Consider the following 25,086-nt stretch of genomic DNA (forward strand, 5'->3'; position numbering starts at 1 on the left):
TCTCAACATGGATGGAGAGAAGTTTCAGATTTTTAAAAAATATCTCCATTGATTTATCACAGATTAGGTGCTCGATACCGCACGTACAAATCAATGTTTGACAAAACCACTTTCCCAAAGTTTACAAAAATCGAGACCTATCCCATTCGATTCAGCGTCCTTTTTTGAGTCTGAAAAGGTGTTTTTTAATATAAAAAAAAAATATTTAAAAAAAATGTGAGAAAAGCTAAACCTTGAACTATTTCAAAAATCGATAACTTCTTATTAAAGAATTCTAGACCATTGATGTAACCTACCATTCGACTCGAAATCATCTCAGTAAGCGGTTGGAAGGGTCGAAAAAAAAAAAGAAAGAAATATATATTTTTGTGAAAAAAGCCTCACGTTTATGACAATTTAACGCTTTTTTAAACCACTTTCCCAAAAGTTAAAAAAATCGAGACCTATCCCATTCAATTCAACGTCCTTTTCTGAGTCTGAAAATGTGTTTTCTAATTAAAAAAAAAATATTTTTGAAAAATGTGAGAAAAGCTTAACTTTATATTTCAAAAATCTATAACTTCTAATTGAAAAATTGTAGACTATTGATGTAACCCACGATTCGACTCAGCGTCATCCAATTAGTGAGGGAGGGTGTTAAAAAACAATAAAAAAAGATTTTAATTATTTGATCTGTTTTAATGTTTTAATGTATATGTCCGGTGGCAGTATAGCACTTGGAAACCATAATACATTATGGCAGTCATGGCGAAACTTTAACCTGGTGTTTGCACTTCTGCATTTACAGCCTGTACATCAACATAAATCTTCACACTTTAAATATAAAATTATTAACTCATGGCCACAGATGTTAAAATCATGTATGGGTTCTCAAAAGTACCTCTATCTTTTGTAATGTTCAATAAAAAGCCTTTTAATCCAATTGCTGGCCATTTTCTCCATATGTTTTCACCTGACCCTATGGGTTGAAAGGTGTACTGCACTCACGCAACATTACAACTCTCTGATAAAATGGCCACCAATCAGATTAAAATGCTTTTTATTAAACAATACGGAAGATACGGGTACTTTTAAGGGCCCGCACATAATTGTAACATCCGTGGCCATAGGGTCAGCACCTTTTTAAAACATTTGAACGTTTAGATAGATCATAAAACATTTCTTTTGTCAGATCTTTATTGACACTGACAGAGACATGAGTACGAACACGCGGAATGCGGAAGTAATCTGACGTGACGTCACGGGGTTGGAAAAGTTAAACAAATCTCTCGTTCTCAACAAACATTTATCGAAAAATTATCAACAAAATATGAAAATGCACAGAATATTTCCAGGTTTGTTTGGGTGGTGATGTGTGTTATGTTGCATTTAAACCACGTCTCTTAGCTCACGTTGTGTCAGTCCAATGTAGATAGATAGATAGATAGATAAGTTTCATATCATGACACTTCAACCTGATGTTTGCACTTTTTCCATTTACGGCCCGTACGTCTACATAAACGTCTAGATTTCAACTATAAAGTGCTTAACCCATGGCCACGGACGTTAAAATTATGTACGATCCCTCAAAAATACCCGTATATTCCGTGTTGTTCAATAAAAAGCATTTTAATCCGATTGGCTGCCATTTTCGTATAGAGTTATAATGTGCAATACACCTCCCAACCGATAGGATCGCATAGTTGAAAGCTGATGAAAAGACGGAGAAAATGGCCGTCGATCGGATTAAAAGGCTTTTTATTGAACAATACTGAAGATATGGGTACTCAAGCTGGAACGTACACCATTTTAACATCCATGGCCTTTAGTTAAGCACTTCATATTTGAAATCTGATCGTTTATGACCTGGACGTTAGCGTTGTAAATGGAGCAATCCCCACCACACCCACCACACCATGTTGAACGTTCCTTTGCACATGCGCAAACCACATAGTCCCGTTTGGACTTTTTAGGGCGTTAGGGAGAAATAACCAGGACTATATTTATGCTAAATAGTAAAGAAAAAGCCTTGTGATGAATTGCTGTAGCAGTAAAATAGAAACATCAACAGAATGAAGTGGTAGGCTATAAGTGAAATTAAACTTATTTGAAATTAAACAATGAATTGACTTCATGTGCTAATGCAATGGTTCTCAAACTTTTTCGTGCCAAGGACCCCCAAATAGACACTTATTAGACCGCGGACCCCCATTTGAAAAGATAAGCCAGGGACCCCCATAAGAGAAGATTTTTACGGCTCTCTAGCAGTGATTTCAACCATTTTAATTTCAAGGACCCCCAGTTTGACATGCATTAGGCTACGGACCCCCATTTAATGGCATGTAGGTCTCTGGGACCCACATTCATATTGTAAAATCAATGTTAATTTAACTCTGAGAGTGTACAAATGGAACCAAATGGACCTGTTAGGGTCCATTTGGTTACATTTGTACACTCTCAGAGTTACAGACCCATAAGGGTCCATTTGGTCCCTGTCCATCATTTAGCTGGGGACCCCCTGGAACCCCCTCAAGTACCCCTGGGGGTCCCCGGACCAATGTGCTAATGGTTATCAGCGGTAGGCCTGAAAGATGACGGTCATGGACATTCTTCAACCTGGTGTGATGAATTGCTCAATTTACAACTGTAACGTCTACACAAACGTTCAGATTTCAAATATGAAGTGCTTACCTAAATACCCAGGATGTTATACATGCCGACGTTTCAGCATGAGTACCCATATCTTCCGTATTGTTGGATAAAAAGCATTTTAATCCGATCGTCGGCCATTTTCGCATAGAGTTATAATGTGCAATACACCTCCCAACCGATAGGATCGCATAGTTGAAAGCTGATGAAAAGACGGAGAAAATGGCCGTCGATCGGATTAAAAGGCTTTTTATTGAACAATACGGAAGATATGGGTACTCAAGCTGGAACGTACACAATTATAACATCCGTGGCCTTTAGTTAAGCACTTCATATTTGAAATCTGATCGTTTATGACCTGGACGTTAGCGTTGTAAATGGAGCAATCCACCACACTATGTTGAACGTTCATTTGCGCATGCGCAAACGAAAAAGTCCCGTTTGGACTTTTTAGGGCGTTAGGGAGAAATAACCAGGACTGCAAAATCGGACTTTTAGGGGAACCAGGACCTTCATAATCGGACGTTTAGGGGCTACTGACGGTTCTTCATTAAGTGACTAGTTGGGAGTGAGAATGTGTTGGTAATGTATATCTGCAAACTATAAGTAAATGTAGTGGAGTTCTTACATTGGAGCACCACTGCCCATTCAACTACCTCACATCCAACTCTCTTCTCTTCACAGCTCAACGGCTGGAGAAACAGCGCCATACAGCGGCACAGAGACGCTCTTTGGAGACGGCAGAGGCCAGAGGTAACTACTTCACTCCATCAACACACACACACCACCACACATTAGCTCTTACCTTTCTCACATGGAGCACCACTGCCCATTCAACTACCTCACATCCACCTCTCTTCTCTTCACAGCTCAACGGCTGGAGAAACAGCGCCATACAGCGGCACAGAGACGCTCTTTGGAGACGGCAGAGGCCACAGGTAACTACTTCACTCCATCAACACACACACACCACCACACATTAGCCCTTACCTTTCTCACATGGAGCACCACTGCCCATTCAACTACCTCACATCCACCTCTCACACACCACCACACATTAGCTCTTACCTTTCTCACATGGAGCACCACTGCCCATTCAACTACCTCACATCCACCTCTCTTCTCTTCACAGCACAATGCCTACAACTTCACACAAACATCACTGTCTTCACTCTCACATGATCCATGGTGGACGTCTCACATTGTGTGCTTGACTCCTGCCTTCGCCTTTTCTCCCATTCTGCAGGCTCTGCCATGACAACCTGTGGGCCTGACGACGTCGCCACTGTCTTTCACACCATTTCATTCGTATACACCTTTTACACCAATAAACTGCTCACTTCATCTCCTGCCATTTGGTCTCTCTTTTAACATTGTACACCACTGCACACTGCTCACAGGTCTGCCATGCCAGGTGTGAGTAATCACAAAGTGGGTTTGGGTCATTGCAGAGGTGATGCACGTCACCTCTTTGTGAAGTGGGTATTTTCAAAGCCTGCCGTGGATTTAGGGGAGCACAAAACTCTCTCTCACACTGTGAGGTGCCTGTCATGGGGCACTGCCAAGTGGACGACGCGTCGCGCTACGCGGCCCGAACTTCTAGTACATATACATATACATATATATATATATATATATATATATATATATATATATATATATATATTATTGAATAGCCAAAGTATAAAATAGTGGTTAAAGTGGTTACACAGATGCGTTCCTGGTTTTAATGGGTTAATGTTTAGTTACAATAATGTAAAAGATGCAGTTGCGTCTGTTTATTTCTGAAAAAAACAGTTTATAGGCCAATGAAATGCTGTTATTGGAAGCTAGGACGGTCATTTGATGAATCATTATAATAATCGTGGTGGAATAATGGAATATTGGTAATTAATAGTACTGTGTATGTACATACATCTACTGATGCCTAATCTGGACACATCTTCAGTGAAGCTTGTAGATTGGCCGATTTTCCTCTGATTTTGACATTTTTTTAATATAATAATAATAAACTTTATTTGTATAGCACCTTTCATGACATGAAATGCAGCGCAAAGTGCTTTACAGAGCAAGAATACAGTTACAGTTACAACCAATTTAACAATAAAGCAAACAAAAAAATAAAATAAAATAAAAGCAAAAGCATAAAACATTAAAATAGGCAATACAGTGAGGACTTAAAAATCAACCAAAGAGTCAGCTAAAAGCAAGAGTGAAGAAATAGGTCTTGAGCTGTGCTTTAAAGCTATCGACAGAGGCTGCCTGTTTTAGGTGTAATGGGAGTTTATTCCACACTGTTGGTCCGTAAAAGCAGAATGCTGCTTCACCGTATTTTTTATATGTCATTTTAGGCACCTCGAGTAGGTCAGCACTTGAAGACCTGAGGGTCCGGTTTGGATCATGTCTCTCTAGGCAGTCATAGAGGTAGGAAGGTGCCAGACCATTTAGAGCTTTATAAACTATTAAAAGAATTTTAAAATCAATCCTAAAAACAACCGGGAGCCAGTGTAGTGAAGCTAGAACTGGAGTGATATGTTCTCTCATTCTAGTTTTAGTTAAAATTCTGGCTGCCGCATTTTGAACAAGTTGTAATCTGTCAGTTGTTTTCTTAGGCAGGCCAGAGTAGAGTGCATTGCAGTAATCAAGCCGAGAGAAAACAAAAGCGTGGATCAGCGTTTTTGCGTCGTCTAACGACAGATAGTCTCTAATTCGCGCAATATTTCTAAGATGAAAGAAAGCAATCTTGGTGACATGATTAATGTGTGCATTAAAATTCAATTCAGAGTCGATAATAACCCCCAGGTTCTTTACTGTGGTGTTACTTTCTACAGCCAGGTTACCAAGTCTACTTATTATTAATTCTCTCTGCTCACTGGAGCCAATTATGAGAATTTCTGTTTTATCATCATTTAGCTTAAGAAAGTTCTCACTCATCCAGCATTTTATACTGGACAGACAGGTCAACAATGGGTCTAGAGCGCAGGGGTCGTCTGGAGCTACCGAAAGATACAGCTGGGTATCATCAGCATAGAAATGGAAGTTCACTCCGTGATCGGCGATGAGTTCTCCCAGTGGTAGTATATACAGGGAGAACAATAAGGGACCCAGAATTGAGCCCTGTGGAATACCAGAACAGATGTCATGTTTGTCTGAGTCAAAATTAGCTAGGCTGACAAAATAGCTTCTGCCTGTTAGGTAAGAGTAAAACCAAGACAAGGCTGTGCCTGACAAACCAATCCAGTACTCCATGCGTTGTAGTAGAATTTTGTGATCAATCGTGTCAAAAGCAGCGGTTAAGTCAAGGAGTAGGAGAACAGATATATTTTTGTTGTCAGCGGACACCCTAAGATCATTAATTACTTTTACAAGTGCTGTTTCTGTGCTATGACCTTTCCTGAAGCCAGATTGGAATTTGTTATGAACCTTATTGTTCTGTAGGAACACATCCAGTTGATGAAAGATAGTTTTTTCTAAGACCTTTCCCAGAAATGGCAGATTAGAAATTGGTCTATAATTACCCAGCACCAATGGATCAAGGTTGTGTTTCTTGAGTAACGGCCTGACTACAGCCGTTTTCAGTGAGTCTGGAAAGACGCCTGAAAGTAGAGAGCTGTTTACAATTCTTAGGATATCTCCAATCACGCTGTCTAAAACCTCTTTGAGAAACGGGGTGGGTATTGCATCCAGTGAACAAGATGATGATGTCATCTGTGATATAGTTTTACGGAGTTCCTCTTCATTAATTGTGCAGAAAGATATTAGACTTCCTCTGGAGTGATCTACGTTTTTGCACCATGCACCATTTGCAGCATTTGCAGTGCTAGCAGCAGCATTCATAATACCAGATCGAATGCTAAAAATTTTGTTTGCAAAAAAAGACGCAAACTCATCACACTTAGCTTTAGAAGCAGGGAGCGACTCCTTGTAAGCCTGGGGGGGGTTTAAGAGATGTTCAATGGTAGAGAATAAGACTCTGGCATTTTGCTTGTTGTCATTGATAATGCCTGAAAAATATGCTTGCCTTGCCAAGCGCAGTGCTTTGTTATAGGCCACTGTTGACTTCTTAAAAATCTCTAGGTGGACAGTGAGTTTGTTTTTTCTCCAAATTCGCTCAGCTCTACGACATTCTTTCTTGAGTGAGCGCATGTGCTCGTTGATCCAGGGTGTTACTCTGGAATTAAGTTTCTTTTTAGTTTTCATAGGAGCCACTATGTCGAGAGCTGACTCTAATTTGAGATTAAAATGTTGAACCATATCATTCACTGAGGGGGCATCAAGTAGGGGGGGCACCTGCACACACGCCAGATGACGAGGAAACTCGTTTGCTGCAGATGAGCTAAAAAAACGTTTTTTTATAGTATATTCTGTATTGTTTTTCCTTAGATCAAAGACAGTTATATTAAAACACAATAAATAGTGGTCTGTTAGTTCGGGCTTATCAATAATACTGTCAACAGTGATATTCAAACCTTTAGTGATCACCAAGTCCAGGGTGTGGCCATGTTTATGTGTTGGCCCAACAACATGTTGAATAAAGTCAAAATTGTGCAGTAACTGTAGGAAACCCATAGCCACAACATCTGAAACAATGTCAACATACAAATTAGCATCTCCAGTAATCAGAGTTCTGTCATAATTAGTGGAACAGATAGATAAAAGTTCTGATATTTCTGTTAGAAATAAGGCTTTGCTGCACTTTGGAGGTCGATACATACTAATCATAAGCACAGACGATTGACTCTCCAATATGGTGGCCTGGTATTCAAATGATTTAAAACTGCCAAGGTTTAATAACATGAAAAAGCCCTATTTATCAACAGCCTATAAATACAATAATAAAGTATGTCATTGATAACCATCATTTACACACACACACACACACACACACACACGCACGCACACGCACACACACACACACACACACACACACACACACACACACACACACACACACACACACACAGTGTTGACAACACAAACATCCTCAGTCTCTTTAAAAACATAAACAGGAAGTAGATCTTACCAGACATCTTCTTCTTCTTCTAGTGTTTTATGTCTTATCGCTTTTATTCTCATGATCAAAGTAAAGTAACTAAAGTATCTAAAGAATCTAAATGATCTAAAGTATCTAAAGTATCTGCAGTAACTAAACACCTCGCCTCTCCTCTGTTCTGCATCCCACTGCTGTTACACACGCATTGGTGACCCATACAATCATGTGCACTGCTGGAAATTACATTTACTCAAGTACTGTACTGAGTACAATTTTGAGGTATTTTTTACTTTACTTGAGTATTTCAAATTTTCTGTACTTCTACTCCACTACATCTCAGAGGCAAATATTGTACTTTTACTCCACTACAATTATTTGAAAACTTCAGTTTCTAGTTATTTTGTAGATTTTGATTATTAATTACAAACATACATTAACCACTTCAGCCCTATTTTATACATAGGCAATTTGAAAGTAGCAGATCTACAAGCTCACAACGCGATGTGACGCGTTTTTTATTCAAATAATAAAACCAAGGAGAAGCTCCTGAGAGGAGAAACAGACAGAAACACAGCAGAGTCACAGAATTATACAGGTCACCGTTGGCTCTGTAACACCCTCAACTTGATGTGTTCAGCTGGTGGGGTTGCTGATGTTGATGGAGACGCAGCGCCCCCCTGTGGCTCAACTGTTCAACTTTCACATGTATTAGAGCAGTGGTTCTCAAACCTTTTTGTGTCAAGGACCCCCACATTGATATATATTTGCACAAAATATATACAATACTAGAAGTTCGGGCCGCGTAGCGGCCCGAACTTCTAGTATTGTACATTTTACTTGTTAACTATGATTTTTGCCCCACCTTACATGTTTTGGATCTGGTCAATAAAAAAAAACAAAAAAACAAAAACAAAGAACAAGCCACATTTAATTCCTCTTTAATTCAGCAGTTCAAGTTTAAGTACAACTGCAATTTCCCTTTTCTCCATTGGTTACAATACAGAAATATGTCCGGATGAAAACACAATAAACTGTCTGTCTGTCTGTATCCATAATTATCAGAAGATAGTATTAGTATTATCTACAATTTATCTCAAACCTTACTGAGGAACAGTATCTAGTAAGGAATAGGCAATCATTACAGAATAATGTTATGCTAATTTGTACACTATCAATCAAAACTAATGTGATTTTATTTTGTATATACAGTGAAGCAATAGAGGAATTTGACATTTGGATAAAATCAAATAAAAAATAAACCCCAAAATGATTTTAATGTGTCACATTGTTTATTAAGGATCCCACTAATCCTCACAGCAGTGAAGGCTACTCTTCCTGGAGTCCAAACATTCACAATCAAATTAAAACATAATACAATGGAATTCCACCATTATGTAGTTAAAACATTACATAGTTAAAACATAATACAATGGAATTCCACCATTACGTAGTTAAAACATTACATAGTTAAAACATTACAACAAAAGAACAACAACAATGATTAAAGATTTTGGTCTTCACATAACTCTACTAAGATTCTATGAATGATTACATAAGAATATTACTCTCTGGTGAACAAACCAAGACATTATATGCATCCATGTACAAACTAAAACATTTATATCCAATTACAGACAGTCCAAACATTAAACAAACAAACTAAATATAACGTCTTTACTAATCACTGCTTCCTTTCATTTATTTTTTAAGCTTAATGTATTGCCCATCCTTATTATATGTGTCAGGAGCCTATTCCAGTGTGTTACTGCTCTATACATTACATTATTATTATTCCAGTGTGTTACTGCTCTATACATTACATTATTATTATTCCAGTGTGTTACTGCTCTTCATTATTATTATTCCAGTGTGTTACTGCTCTATACATTACATTATTATTATTCCAGTGTGTTACTGCTCTTCATTATTATTATTCCAGTGTGTTACTGCTCTATACATTACATTATTATTATTCCAGTGTGTTACTGCTCTATACATTACATTATTATTATTCCAGTGTGTTACTGCTCTATACATTACATTATTATTATTCCAGTGTGTTACTGCTCTATACATTACATTATTATTATTCCAGTGTGTTACTGCTCTATACATTACATTGAAAAAATTAAGAAAATATATCCAAAGTGGTTTACATAGATTGTACATTACATTCACCCATTCACACACACATAAACCGATGGCAGAGGAAACCATGCAAGGCTCCAACCTGCTCATCAGGAGCAATTAGGGGTTCAGTGTCTTGCTCAAGGACACTTCCACACTAACTCTGGGGGAGCCTGGGAGCCAAACTGGGAACCTTGCAGCTTCCATCCGAACGCTCTACCGGCCACTCTACCCCTGAGCCACTGTTCACTGCTGCCCCATGAACCACTTCCTACCTGCTGTCCCTATTATGAGCATAGGGGAAAAAATGTCACAAATAAAAAAATAGTGAAAACACAAAACACACGTGAGCTTGTATATCAGCTATTTGTGGTTAACATGTGTAGTCGGGCTGAAACCTCTCATCTCCATATTTTAACTATCTCCATATTTTAACTATCTCCATATTTTAACTAACCTACTTGATCATGCAGCGTCAAACAAAAGCATCAAAAGTAGCAGATCTACAAGCTCGAAACGTGGTGTGGAGCGACACGTTTTGAGCTTGTAGATCTGCTACTTTTGATATTTTTGAATTTTAATCTTGAACATTAACAGTTCTGGACATATGAGGTTTACCACCTGTGTGGTATACACACCTTTAGGCTCTAATGCCATGGCAGCGATTCCCTGGTTCGATTCCCAGACCAGCTCCACCATTGCTCTTTGTCACTCCCCTACTTTCTCCCCCACCTTGACTGTCTCTACACTGACCTATTGAAATGAAGCACAAATGCCAGCAAAGCTAAACATTTACATTTGAATGCATTTTACTATTTCAACATCCGGATCCGCAGAACCAGTCCGGGTTTCTTCCTAATAAAAATAGTAAAATCAACAGGAAGTACAAACAGTACTGGGTTTGACGATGTTCCATATTGTCTGAATCAGCTTTGTTTGTGTTCGTTTACACGCTAAAAGAGTGACTTTGAGAGATGTTTCACCGTACAATGTAAGTCAATGAGGAGCATGTTTTGTGAATAGGGAAGTGAAATTAACGTTTGGGAAGTTTCCAGTGGGAAACACACACACACACACACACACACACACACACACACACACACACACACACACACACACACACACACACACACACACACACACACACACACACACACACACACACACACACACCATTTGCTGATTTCAACAAAACTAATTCACAGTAAATGTGTTTCCACTGCAAGACAAAAAGCTCAATAATACTGATGACTGTTTTACTTCATAATTATGTAACAACTCAACTCAACTGAAACTTATAGCACATTTAACATGACAATGTCAACCAAAGTGCTGTAAAGACAAAAACAATACAATATAAACAGACATTAGCAAATGTAGCCAGGGCACTTAGGCCCGGAAACAGAATACCAGACTACGCTACCCTGTGAGTTTCACTTGTGTGGACATAAATACATTGTTAAAATGTCTGTCTGTCTGTCTGTCTGTCTGTCTGTCTGTCTGTCTGTCTGTCTGTCTGTCTGTCTGTTTCAACTTTTTAAATTACATCAGATTTAAAGTGTCCTTATTGACATGAGCAACACGTTGACATTACCAACAAGAGTCAAATAAAACAAACAATAAATAATAATAATTATTATGTATTATGTACAGTCTGTCAGGTTGTTGACATCAACATGTCTCTCTAGTAACTGGTGATGTTTAATAAAAGAATAATTCTGATTGGCTGCTGGGTGAATCAGGATGTGAAATTCAAGTCAAAAGACACCTCTGAGTCTGAAGTAACACTTTGATCACATGACGTGATGGTTTCATCAGTGAGATGTAATGAGGCTTGGATTAGAGGAGCGTCTGTGAGTTCAGTTAACAGAGGTTCCCGGTTTGATTCCTGACTCCTCCTGGCTTCATGTCGAAGTGTCCTTGAGCAAGGCACTGAACCCCTAACTGCTTCTGATGAGCAGGTTGGAGGAAAGCCTGGTATTCATTCTAAAACTGAGCCCTGTGATCCGCTTTAGAAAAAAGGATAAAAAACAATCGTGTTCTGGTGGTTGGTTCCGGTTGGTGTCACATTGTTTTTGTTCCCCACATAATGTGAATCAGTTTGTTTAGTCTCGCTAGTCGCGCTACGAGTTGAACATAGTAAACATGCAGTTGAACAGTAAAAGATGAACATACCAAACCATTATTATACCAAAAGAAACAAAACGATTATACCAAACTAAACAAGTTTTAAACTAGATGAATCATTTTGGAGGCACACAGTGCTGGAGGTTCCGGTCGCCTGTTTTTTTTTAAAAATTAAAACATAATACAATGGAATTCCACCATTATGTAGTTAAAACATTACATAGTTAAAACATAATACAATGGAATTCCACCATTACATATACATTACATTATTATTATTCCAGTGTGTTACTGCTCTATACATTACATTATTATTATTCCAGTGTGTTACTGCTCTATACATTACATTATTATTATTCCAGTGTGTTACTGCTCTATACATTACATTATTATTATTCCAGTGTGTTACTGCTCTATACATTACATTGAAAAAATTAAGAAAATATATCCAAAGTGGTTTACATAGATTGTACATTACATTCACCCATTCACACACACATAAACCGATGGCAGAGGAAACCATGCAAGGCTCCAACCTGCTCATCAGGAGCAATTAGGGGTTCAGTGTCTTGCTCAAGGACACTTCCACACTAACTCTGGGGGAGCCTGGGAGCCAAACTGGGAACCTTGCAGCTTCCATCCGAACGCTCTACCGGCCACTCTACCCCTGAGCCACTGTTCACTGCTGCCCCATGAACCACTTCCTACCTGCTGTCCCTATTATGAGCATAGGGGAAAAAATGTCACAAATAAAAAAATAGTGAAAACACAAAACACACGTGAGCTTGTATATCAGCTATTTGTGGTTAACATGTGTAGTCGGGCTGAAACCTCTCATCTCCATATTTTAACTATCTCCATATTTTAACTATCTCCATATTTTAACTAACCTACTTGATCATGCAGCGTCAAACAAAAGCATCAAAAGTAGCAGATCTACAAGCTCGAAACGTGGTGTGGAGCGACACGTTTTGAGCTTGTAGATCTGCTACTTTTGATATTTTTGAATTTTAATCTTGAACATTAACAGTTCTGGACATATGAGGTTTACCACCTGTGTGGTATACACACCTTTAGGCTCTAATGCCATGGCAGCGATTCCCTGGTTCGATTCCCAGACCAGCTCCACCATTGCTCTTTGTCACTCCCCTACTTTCTCCCCCACCTTGACTGTCTCTACACTGACCTATTGAAATGAAGCACAAATGCCAGCAAAGCTAAACATTTACATTTGAATGCATTTTACTATTTCAACATCCGGATCCGCAGAACCAGTCCGGGTTTCTTCCTAATAAAAATAGTAAAATCAACAGGAAGTACAAACAGTACTGGGTTTGACGATGTTCCATATTGTCTGAATCAGCTTTGTTTGTGTTCGTTTACACGCTAAAAGAGTGACTTTGAGAGATGTTTCACCGTACAATGTAAGTCAATGAGGAGCATGTTTTGTGAATAGGGAAGTGAAATTAACGTTTGGGAAGTTTCCAGTGGGAAACACACACACACACACACACACACACACACACACACACACACACACACACACACACACACACACACACACACACACACACACACACACACACACACACACACACACACACACACACACACACACACACACCATTTGCTGATTTCAACAAAACTAATTCACAGTAAATGTGTTTCCACTGCAAGACAAAAAGCTCAATAATACTGATGACTGTTTTACTTCATAATTATGTAACAACTCAACTCAACTGAAACTTATAGCACATTTAACATGACAATGTCAACCAAAGTGCTGTAAAGACAAAAACAATACAATATAAACAGACATTAGCAAATGTAGCCAGGGCACTTAGGCCCGGAAACAGAATACCAGACTACGCTACCCTGTGAGTTTCACTTGTGTGGACATAAATACATTGTTAAAATGTCTGTCTGTCTGTCTGTCTGTCTGTCTGTCTGTCTGTCTGTCTGTCTGTCTGTTTCAACTTTTTAAATTACATCAGATTTAAAGTGTCCTTATTGACATGAGCAACACGTTGACATTACCAACAAGAGTCAAATAAAACAAACAATAAATAATAATAATTATTATGTATTATGTACAGTCTGTCAGGTTGTTGACATCAACATGTCTCTCTAGTAACTGGTGATGTTTAATAAAAGAATAATTCTGATTGGCTGCTGGGTGAATCAGGATGTGAAATTCAAGTCAAAAGACACCTCTGAGTCTGAAGTAACACTTTGATCACATGACGTGATGGTTTCATCAGTGAGATGTAATGAGGCTTGGATTAGAGGAGCGTCTGTGAGTTCAGTTAACAGAGGTTCCCGGTTTGATTCCTGACTCCTCCTGGCTTCATGTTGAAGTGTCCTTGAGCAAGGCACTGAACCCCTAACTGCTTCTGATGAGCAGGTTGGAGGAAAGCCTGGTATTCATTCTAAAACTGAGCCCTGTGATCCGCTTTAGAAAAAAGGATAAAAAACAATCGTGTTCTGGTGGTTGGTTCCGGTTGGTGTCACATTGTTTTTGTTCCCCACATAATGTGAATCAGTTTGTTTAGTCTCGCTAGTCGCGCTACGAGTTGAACATAGTAAACATGCAGTTGAACAGTAAAAGATGAACATACCAAACCATTATTATACCAAAAGAAACAAAACGATTATACCAAACTAAACAAGTTTTAAACTAGATGAATCATTTTGGAGGCGCACAGTGCTGGAGGTTCCGGTCGCCTGTTTTTTTCTTCTTTTTTTTTCGTTGTACCTGTACAATGACAATAAAGATCTATCTATCTGATGACGTAAAGTTATTTCCACTCCAGACCGGACCAGAAACCTGAAAATGGTATTTGAGACTATTCTCTTACCAGACCTGAACAGTGTTTGTGTAAAGTTTGGTGTGGATTGGAACCCCCCACCCGTTGCCCTCCAACAGCAACTACATGGGAAATATTATTTATTTTATTTATATTTTAAATAATCTGTAATCACTTCAATCTGAAGTGATGAACTTTAACCTTTAGCCTCCCATCATGTCTCATCTGAAAGCTTTTAATTAATTACAACATTTTACTTTCTTTCTTTCTTGTGTTTCTCTTCAACAGAATCAGAATCATCTTTATTGTCACATCACAGGTTAAAGGTGTAAAGAAGTGGGGGAAATTATTTTTATTTTTCAGCTCCATCGTTTTAGATACTTTCAGAAAGAGAGAAAACAAGACGGGGGGCAAGGAGAGAATAAAAGATGAAATAAACAAGATATTTACATACAGTATGTACATGAGGAGACCTAAGGTACAGTATGTACAAGCGGTTAGACATAAGGTGCATAAGGTACAGTATGTACATGAGACATAAGGTGCATAAGGTACATTATGTACATGAGGAGACGTAAGGTGCATAAGGTAGAGTATGTACATGAGGAGACATAAGGTGCATAAGCAGCAGCTATATACCATACATGATTATGTGCAATAATCCTGAATGTCGTCTTCTGGAAACAGATGATGTAACATCATATCTTTAATCTGATTGGCTGATTATTCTGAACTACAGAACGAGTCCTCCTTCATTCTCTTTCAGACTCCAGAACTTCTCTGTCAGTAAACATCTGTTTATTCTGATCTGTTTATTCTGATCTGTTTATTCTGATCTGTTTATTCTGATCTGTTTATTCTCATCTGTTTATTCTCATCTGTTTACTCTGATCTGTTTATTCTCATCTGTTTATTCTCATCTGTTTATTCTCACACCTGATGATTCTCATCTGTTTACTCTGATCTGTTTATTCTCATCTGTTTATTCTCATCTGTTTATTCTCATCTGTTAAATTCAGTTCAGTTTTGATCAGTGATGATGAAGATTACAGCCACCCTCCTCATCCTCTCCTCTGTACTTCATGTCAAAGCGATCCCAGGAAGTAAGTACATTATATTTATGTTATTATATAATATATACATTTATATCTACTGTTATTATATAAAACCAAACTTGAACAATGCACAGTACAAACAAATGACATACGCACGCATGCGCACGCAGTCACACATGCACACACGCATAGACATACACGCGCGCACACAAACGCGTGTGCGCACACACGCACGCACGCACGCACGCACGCACGCACGCACGCAAGCACACACACACACACACACACACACACACACACACACACACACACACACACACACACACACACACACACACACACACACACACACACACACACTCCTTTTACTACCTGTATATACAATATTGAATCAGTGTGAATAAACATTTGACAGGAAGCAACTTTTAATATCCAACCTTTCAATTCATATAAGAACCAAACATGATTGTTTAACATGATGATTAGTGTTATTGTCACTGTGAAGAAGTTTGTTGTTGAATTTAATGTCATATTTGTTTTATTTACAGTGTTCCATGAGCAGATTCTACTCTTTAGCTGTTCAGACACAGTTAAAGACTCATATAATGAGGTCATGATGGGACTGGATGGTGAAGTGTTGTACTACGCAGACTTCAACAAAGGGAAGGAGGTGGAGCCTCAGCCTCCGTTTATAGATCCAATCACCTACCCTGGAGGTTATGAAAATGATTTGGCTTATCAGGCGTTCTGCAAAATCCAGCTGGACAACGTTCGCACCGCCTTGAAGAAACCACCAGTGAAAAGTATGAATACTATTAACACTATAGTTATTAACTAAAACGGTTGAACACACACACACACACACACACACACACACACACACACACACACACACACACACACACACACACACACACACACCTTTATTTATTTATTTGGACACTTTATGCCCGGTCAACATTAGATTCCAGCAGCTGGACAGACAGACAGACAGACAGACAGACAGAGTCCTTGTTTACTCAGCCGCGCTAGACAACTGACACATAGAGAAACTAGAAAAAGTGCTCCTCGGAGCACAGGTCTCCGCCAGGTCAGGTACGTTATTCTGGCCTCCTGGTGGCGCTATAATAGGCCAATGTGAAAAGGGTGCCATTTATTCTTAGGTCTTTCACGGCAATCAGACACTGCATTCATGATTTGAGGCATTTTGTTCCAAAAATGTGTTTTGCTAAATTAGACCTGCTGGTGGCGCTATAACAGGCCAATGTGAAAAGGGTGGCATTTCTTCCTCGGCCTAGTGGGAATGTGCGTGTGAAATTTCACGGAAATCGCAAGCTGCGTGCATAGTTTGAGGCTTTTTGTTCAAAACGGACCAATCCTGCAAACTTTGGAAGCCAACCATAGGCAATGAGGATGGAATATGGGAAATCGGACAGATCCGTGTTGATCGCATGACTATAGAGACACTGTGTACCGATTTGCATGACGTTTGTATAAAATCTGTAGGAGTAATGTAAAAATGCACAAATTGGCCTCCTGGTGGCGCTATAACAGGCCCATGTGAAAACATTGGGGCAGAGGTTCTGAATTGGCATCCAGGGAGTGTGTGTGCAAAGTTTCGGAGCGAACGGGCCAACGGTGCCGGAGATTAGCTGGTAACACACAGACAGGAGGGACACACACACACACACACACGGACGGACACACGGACGGACGGACGGAGGGTAAAACATACTCTCTCGCCATGCCTTCGGCCTGGCGGAGACAAAAAACGTAAAACATTCTAATGCCAGATTTCACATGCCTGAACCTATTTTAGACTTTATGTAGTGACATATTTGGCCGATGGGGGCAGTTAGTGTTGATATTATACAGATGATAATAAAACTGAACATTAATGACATTTTTAATTGTCTATTTCCAGATGGATATGTGTTCTATAAGGCTTCCTGCTGTGTGTTTAACTCCAGTGAGCTGAAGGACATACAGTAAATACAGTCATATAATTTTGATGGTGATGAGTTCATCAGGTGGGACAGTAGAGTAGATCAGTGGGTTGGATACACTGAGTTTGGTGTGAAGAACGCAGAGCGCCTCAATAAAGATCCTAGACAACTGCGTGTGATGAGAGCACAGCGAGAGAGAGTCTGCAAACACAACATTGAGATCGCCTACTCCGCTGTTCTGAACAAGAGAGGTGAGCTGATCTCAGAGCAGCACTCAACACTCATCACCTCATAAACTATAACATGAAATCACATGATTCTATTCAGAGATGATTAATGGTGTTAATATTGATCATATAATAATTATTACATGTTTCTTTATCCGCTGAGAAACATTTCAGATCCTCTTGATTTATACTGTATCCTAACAGGCTGTCACACAGTGGACATAACAGATCTACATGCTCACAGCATGTGGTGTCACCATCATACACCGAGTATAAATGAAACATATAGATCTATTTCTGATTGTTTTCACCCTCATATAATGACCTGCCCAAAACAGAGACACCAGGATTAATGTTTTTAAATGAACTTTAAAAAGAACCATGCAGGCTAAAACACACCTCTATACACTTCATTTCAACTCCTGATTTTATATTTTAATTATTGTCTTTACTAGTTTGTTTTGTATGTTTTCAATCACAATGTTTTACAGGATTATGTGTATTGTTGTGTTTGCTTATTAAGCAATATCATTTTCATTCACTGATATTAAATGATATTGCTTAGTTTATTGTTGTTTATGTAAAGCACTGTGTAACTATGAATTATTTAATATGTTTAAATTATATTATATAAATTAATTCTACGTTGTAGAAAACTGTAGACTATTATATAGTAGAATCTACAGTACTCTGGTACCATCTAGTGGCCAAACACTGACATTTACAATTTACAATGTAGTCATTTATCAGACGCTCTTAATCCAGAGTGATTTACAGTAAGCAAGGAAAACACAAGGTAATACATCAAATGCATAGAAATAGTAATCTAGGATCATAGGTAAAACAAGAACCTATCATCAGTCTAAACCATTGGTTCTCAAAGTGGGGTCCGGGGACCCCCAGGGGTCCTTGGGGGGATTCCAGGGGGTCCGCAGTAAAATGTGTTAATATAGCATCAAAATAGTTTTAACCACTTTAACCTTTTCTACTTTGGCTATTCAAAAATAGCAGATCTACAAGCTCATAGCGCGGCACCGAGTGCCGCGCTATGAGCTTGTATATCTGATATTTTTGACAAATCGTGAAAACTTGAGCAAATCTTTGAATATATATTTTTCAAAGCGAACATTTGTAACTTAACTATTTGCTTCTGGGGGGTCCCTGGAACAAAATATTTTGCTATGGGGGTCCGCGGCCAAATACATATAATTTTGGGGGTCCTTGACATGAAAAAAATTCAGAACCACTGGTCTAAACAGTATAATATCAAACAAATAAATAATATGTACATTGAAACTATACAAACTATAGGATGCCAAGTCTGCAATGAACCTGGCAACTGTCTACATAACATGATCTAAATTACATTTTAACCTTTGCATAAGACTGCAAGGTCATCAAGGCTAGGTCTAGTGCTACAGGCTGAGGTGGAGTCTGAAGAGGAGAGTCTTCAGATTATGGTGGAAGATTGGGAGTGAGTTTGCAATTCTAACTGCAATGGGGAGTTTGTTCCACAGTTTGGGAGCCAGAAGGGAGAAGAGTCTGGGATGTGTGGAGCGTTGTCCAGGGTGTTTTATGGAAGGGAGAAGAGTCTAGGATGTGTGGAGCGTTGTCCAGGGTGTTTTAGGGAAGGGAGAAGAGTCTAGGATGTGTGGAGCGTTGTCCAGAGTGTTTTAGGGAAGGGAGAAGAGTCTAGGATGTGTGGAGCGTTGTCCAGAGTGTTTTAGGGAAGGGAGAAGAGTCTAGGATGTGTGGAGCGTTGTCCAGAGTGTTTTAGGGAAGGGAGAAGAGTCTAGGACGTGTGGAGCGTTGTCCAGAGTGTTTTAGAGAAGGGAGAAGAGTCAAGGACGTGTGGAGCGTTGTCCAGAGTGTTTTAGAGAAGGGAGAAGAGTCAAGGACGTGTGGAGGGTGAGGGGTTGTAGGGTTGGATCAGGCTTGAAGATATGGGGGTGTCATACGTTTGGTTGCTTTGTAGGCCAACATCAGTGTTTTGTACTCTGTGAGGGCAGCAACTGGGAGCCAATGGAGGGAGAGGAGAACGGGGGGGAGCCGGGAAACATTAACATTTTTGCTGGTTGAAGACCAAGTGTGTTGCAGCTTTCTGGATCATTTGGATCTCATTTGGATGATATACAATTATTCATTTATTAATATTGACATTTTCCTATGACGGTTATATAATAATAATCTCATTTATCCAGTGGAGCCCAAAGTGAGACTGAAGTCAGAGACTCCCCCTCGTCGTGGTGAACACACTCACATGCTGAGGTGCAGCAGCTACGACTTCTATCCTCAAGTGATCCTGGTGACCTGGTGGATAGGTCAAGAACCTTTGACCTCTGGTCTCTCCTCTACTGACGAGCTGTCTGATGGAGACTGGTACTACCAGTACCACTCCTACCTGGAGTACACACCCAGGTACACACCTAACAGACACCTATACATAGAAATACACACCTAACAGACACCTATACATAGAAATACACACCTATACATATATTCTTTAAAAATAAAACGAGTGTTACTCACTTACTGAAAATGGCCCATTAATTGGTAGGCTAATATTAAGTGACACACACACACACACACACACACACACACACACACACACACACACACACACACACACACACACACACACACACGATTCCTCCCGAGTCCCGTGTTTATCACCAGTCTACTCCAGACACAACTACACAGCAAGCTCGTCATCGTGCAAGCATGATGAACGCACACAGAGACCCGCGAGCGAGTGTGCTATACATGAATACACACACAGGAATACGCTATAACATGCATATCTCGTTACTAAGTTTCTTCTGCCTTCCTATTTTTTCTGCAATGGGGAGGGAATAGTGGAATACACAATAAACACTAGAGCGGAGGAGAGCCCAGCGGGGCATTCACGCTCCTACACAAACATAGTCAAACCTTTTTTTTCTCTCCAAAAAACGAAATAATAACAAAGATCAATGGATCAATGTGTTGAATCGTTTCAGCGTGTAGATCGTCTACTTTCACAATCTGTCCTAATGTTAGTGCTAATTAACAGCTGCTCACTCACTGCCAGACCGGGCGGGGAGGAGGGGCCGCTTCAGCTCTGAGCAGATCCACATGGACACACATTCAACTTGAGGACACACGCACGTCATGATTATTTTAGGTGGAGAAAATATCAGTATAAGCTTATCTTATTGGCTATAACGGTCTAGTGCTATGGTGCCTAATTGTAATTGTGTTTTTAATCTTACAATTAAAAATAATAGTTCATCGTTTAGTTATTATGATGAGCGGTATGGCTCATTTTGGGTGCCCCCTCGGCACCGTGGTGCCCCCTCTACAAAAAAATGTGTGTGTGTGTGTGTGTGTGTGTGTGTGTATGTGTGTGTGTGTGTGTGTGTGTGTGTGTGTGTGTGTGTGTGTGTGTGTGTGTGTGTGTGTGTGTGTGTGTGTGTGTGTGTGTGTGTGTGTGTGTGTGTGTGTGCGTGCGTGTTACAGATCAGGAGAGAAGATCACATGCATGGTGGAACATCCCAGCCTGACCGCGCCTATCAAGATGGACTGGGGTCAGTTAATGTAATCTACTGTATTCTACTGTAATGTGTTACACTACACTCTGTTTTAAGGGTTCAAGGATTCTTCTATTTTCGTAACTGAAGGTACATTTGTTTTGCAGAAAGGAAACACAGCAATCCAATTAAAAACAAGACACAATAATAATACAGACACCAGAAATAAAAATCAATACATTAAAACATCCTAAAAAAGTTACCATAATAATAAGAAGGTCATGACAGGAGCCTCACCTACTTAAAGTGTCTTGTCTAGATGAGGTTCATCATCTTAGTTTACTAATGGCTGCAGATACAAAGACATTTATAGAAATGATAGAATTTCCACATCAGGGTCAGAAGCTGCTGGAGTGAAGGGGCTGAAAGTGACTGTAAAGTATGAGAACAGTCCTGAGAGATGGAACTGGTCTTATATAAATGCTGCATTAATATCAATGGTAATGGTCTAGTGGTTAGAGTGTCTGTCCTAAGATTGAGAGGTTGGAGTTTGATCCCCGGCCGGGTCATACCAAAGACTATCAAAGTGACCCAATGCCTCCCTGCTTGGCACTCAGCATCAAGGGTTGGGTTGGGGGGGTAAGTCTCTGTGACTAGAGTCACATCAAGGGTTGGGTTGGGGGGGGGGGTAAGTCTCTGTGACTAGAGTCACATCAAGGGTTGGGTTGGGGGGGGGGTAAGTCTCTGTGACTAGAGTCACATCAAGCCGCCTCACGCGGCTTGCAAATCTTTTAATATATATATTTAAAGCGAACATTTGTAACTGTCAAATGTCTCTGTTTCAAAAATATCAGATCTGCTATTTTTGAATAGTCTAAGTATAAAATAATAGTTATAGCTCAAATCTATAATGACACAGATGATTCCATGTCAGAGTCAGTGAAGAACAAGGTGTTTTAATCTACTGTAATAATATAATTAATATAATATTTGTATTATCAGATGACTCCATGCCAGAGTCAGTGAAGAACAAGGTGTTTTAATCTACTGTAATAATATAATTAATATAATATTTGTATTGTCAGATTTCTCCATGCCAGAGTCAGTGAAGAACAAGGTGGCCATGGGAGCATCAGGTCTGGTTCTGGGTCTGGTCTTGTTCCTGTCTGGATTCATCTACTTCCAGTGGAAGAAACGAGGTGATTAACATGTTTAATTAACATGTTTGATTAACATGTTTAATTAACATGTTTAATTAATACATCTACTAACAGTGGAAGAAATGAGGTCAGGTCAACAGAGGATCACATGACATGTGGAACCCTCACAGAAATGCAAACAAACAAACATGTAAAGCCACAACCTATATTTGTTTATATTGGTTTAGAACCTTAACCGGTTTAGACCAGTTTAGACTACCTTGTTAGAGGTCAAAGTGTGTTCTATGTTGTCACATTTAGTCTTAAATAAGAGTCAAATGTTCACATTAGTTCTGATGCAACATGTGACCCTGATGACAGAACCCTAATGTTATTGTGTTGTGTGTACATTTATGCATTTTATGGAGAAATACACACAATACAGTACATAGCATGTATTTGTGTGTCTGTTTTAACTGTCTCTCTTCTTCTTCTATCAGGTCGTATTCTGGTGCCGACAACCAATGATGAGAATCTTTAGACTCCTCCCACACACCCAGGTTCACTTCCTCTTTCTTTTTACTAAACTTTTTTATATATACATTTATACGGTTTTAATTTATAAAAGTGTATACAACTAGAAAACATACACAAAACAACGTGCTTGTGTAAGAAGTGAAACAACTATCCTCGTAAACCATCCCGGCCGTGTGAATTCACATCATTATGTGTCTTCTGCTTAATTTCTTATAATAATGAATCGAATAATAAAATGTAATAATCAAATGATTTGTTGACATCAGACAACACTGATGTCAATGTGGTCAGATGGGGGGGGGGTCCTCTTGGTGAACTGTGTAGTTTGGACCATTCATCATCAATCAAATATAAACATGTTTTACATGACGCAGGAGTTTAGATCCCATATAATAGCCTGAGAGGACGTTCAGGTGATTCAGTCAGGAAGTGAAGAGACGACACAATGCAGCCAAACTCTGAACCAATCATTTGAACACAACATTTCAGTGAACTGAACCCAATGATTCAGTTCATTGAAAACACTGATCATTCCATCACTAACAGGATCAAAGACAGAACCTTGTGGTCCAAAGGAGAGTGTTCTACCAACTGAGCTGCCCTTCCTACTAAGATACACTATTGACAAAGTATTGGTCAAATGTTGTTTGAATGGACTGAGTTGTTTCTACTTTGATGGTTACTGTAGTTGCAGGGAGGGTGCTGGGAGGTTAGGTTTTTAAGTAGTTTACTAATAACTTGTTAATAATCTTTTAACTATTTATAGCATAGTTATAAATCATTAAATCATTAACTGACTGTTTAACATGTTATGAATAACCCATCATTTATTTAAACTAATAATTTATGAATGATTAATTTACTATTATAAGGGAAAGTTATTCTAAAGTGTTAACATGTTCACACAGTTAATACATTCTGATTCTTATTGGTCTATTGTCTTTTCACAGAACACCTGGGTGTGAGAGGAAGAACTACATGTGTGTCCAATCAGCTTTTAAATAGTCGTAACAGCAGCACAATGATGACATCATCAACCTTTTAGGGTTAAGGTTAGGTTTAGGCATAGTTTTTGTGAATTTAAAGGTTAGTGTTAAGGTTAAGGTTAGGTTTATAGGCATAGTTTCTGTGAGGTTATTGTTAGGGTTAAGGTTAGGTTTAGGCATAGTGTTTGTGAAGTTAAAGGTTGGGGTTAGGGTTAGGTTTAACCCTTTTTTTGTTTCCCTGTGATGGGTGGACCTGATCTTCTAGGGTGTTCTGAGGTGATGGGTGGACCTAGACCCTCTAGGGTGGTCTGAGGTGTGGGTATACCCATGTCCACCCAAATTAGACAATGGTGGTCCGCCACAGTCTATGAAATGAATGGGAAACACTGATGACATGCAATCATTTATATTAAGTAATGATTTATATGTAATGATTTATATGTAATCACTAGTCATGAGCAGGGGAGCAGATCTCATTACAACTTAGGAGGGAACCACAAACAAGGAATCTTACATCAATAATATCACCAACATAGAGCTATGCTAGGATTTTAAACTAACTAATAATGGTCACAGTGATTACAGTTAGTCTGACATAGGCTATGGTATAAAAAACAAAACAGCAAATCCATGTTCAATGCATGAAACAAACTACAATGTTATGATGTTATGATGTAAATAATCCATTATAGGTTGACATCACATGATTTATCAACAAACACATTAACATGTTTAACTGCAGGACTTACAAACATTGAGACTGTCACATTAATTCACATCATTTGACATTTGATTAAATTTGATTTTGGTAAAAGATATACGAGAAAAATCACAAAATGTAAACTAACACATTAAAGCGTAATGAAACATGTGGTCCTGCAGCATAACTACAAATAAATAGTCCAATAAATGAGGTTTTAATTATTCATTTTAATTATGTTAATTAGGAGAATGAGCGCTCTGCATTGTGACAGTGACACGATGAGAGTTAACATTAACAGAAAG

General features: G+C 39.0%; 2 protein-coding genes across 2 annotated transcripts in view; both read left to right on the forward strand.

Moving 5' to 3' along the window:
- LOC311044143 (uncharacterized protein) overlaps window positions 1-17,715 on the forward strand; it is a gene marked incomplete at its 3' end in the record, with an annotated part of 37,507 nt that extends 19,792 nt beyond the window's left edge. Inside the window, exons 6-9 of the mRNA XM_084055563.1 lie at window positions 3,313-3,381; window positions 3,498-3,566; window positions 16,286-16,540; window positions 17,708-17,715. Coding sequence (XP_083911689.1) covers window positions 3,313-3,381; window positions 3,498-3,566; window positions 16,286-16,540; window positions 17,708-17,715 — 401 coding nt within the window. The remainder of the gene's footprint in view (window positions 1-3,312; window positions 3,382-3,497; window positions 3,567-16,285; window positions 16,541-17,707) is intronic.
- Window positions 1-24,587, forward strand: part of LOC311044400 (H-2 class II histocompatibility antigen, E-S beta chain-like) — a 207,857-nt gene extending 183,270 nt beyond the window's left edge. Inside the window, exon 11 of the mRNA XM_084055947.1 lies at window positions 24,148-24,587. The gene's annotated coding sequence lies outside the window, so the exon portion shown is untranslated. The remainder of the gene's footprint in view (window positions 1-24,147) is intronic.
- The last annotated feature ends 499 nt before the right edge of the window (window positions 24,588-25,086 follow it).

This window comes from Gymnoscopelus microlampas (assembly GCF_963454915.1).
Source record: "Gymnoscopelus microlampas genome assembly, chromosome: 4".
Taxonomy (NCBI): Eukaryota; Metazoa; Chordata; class Actinopteri; order Myctophiformes; family Myctophidae; genus Gymnoscopelus; species Gymnoscopelus microlampas.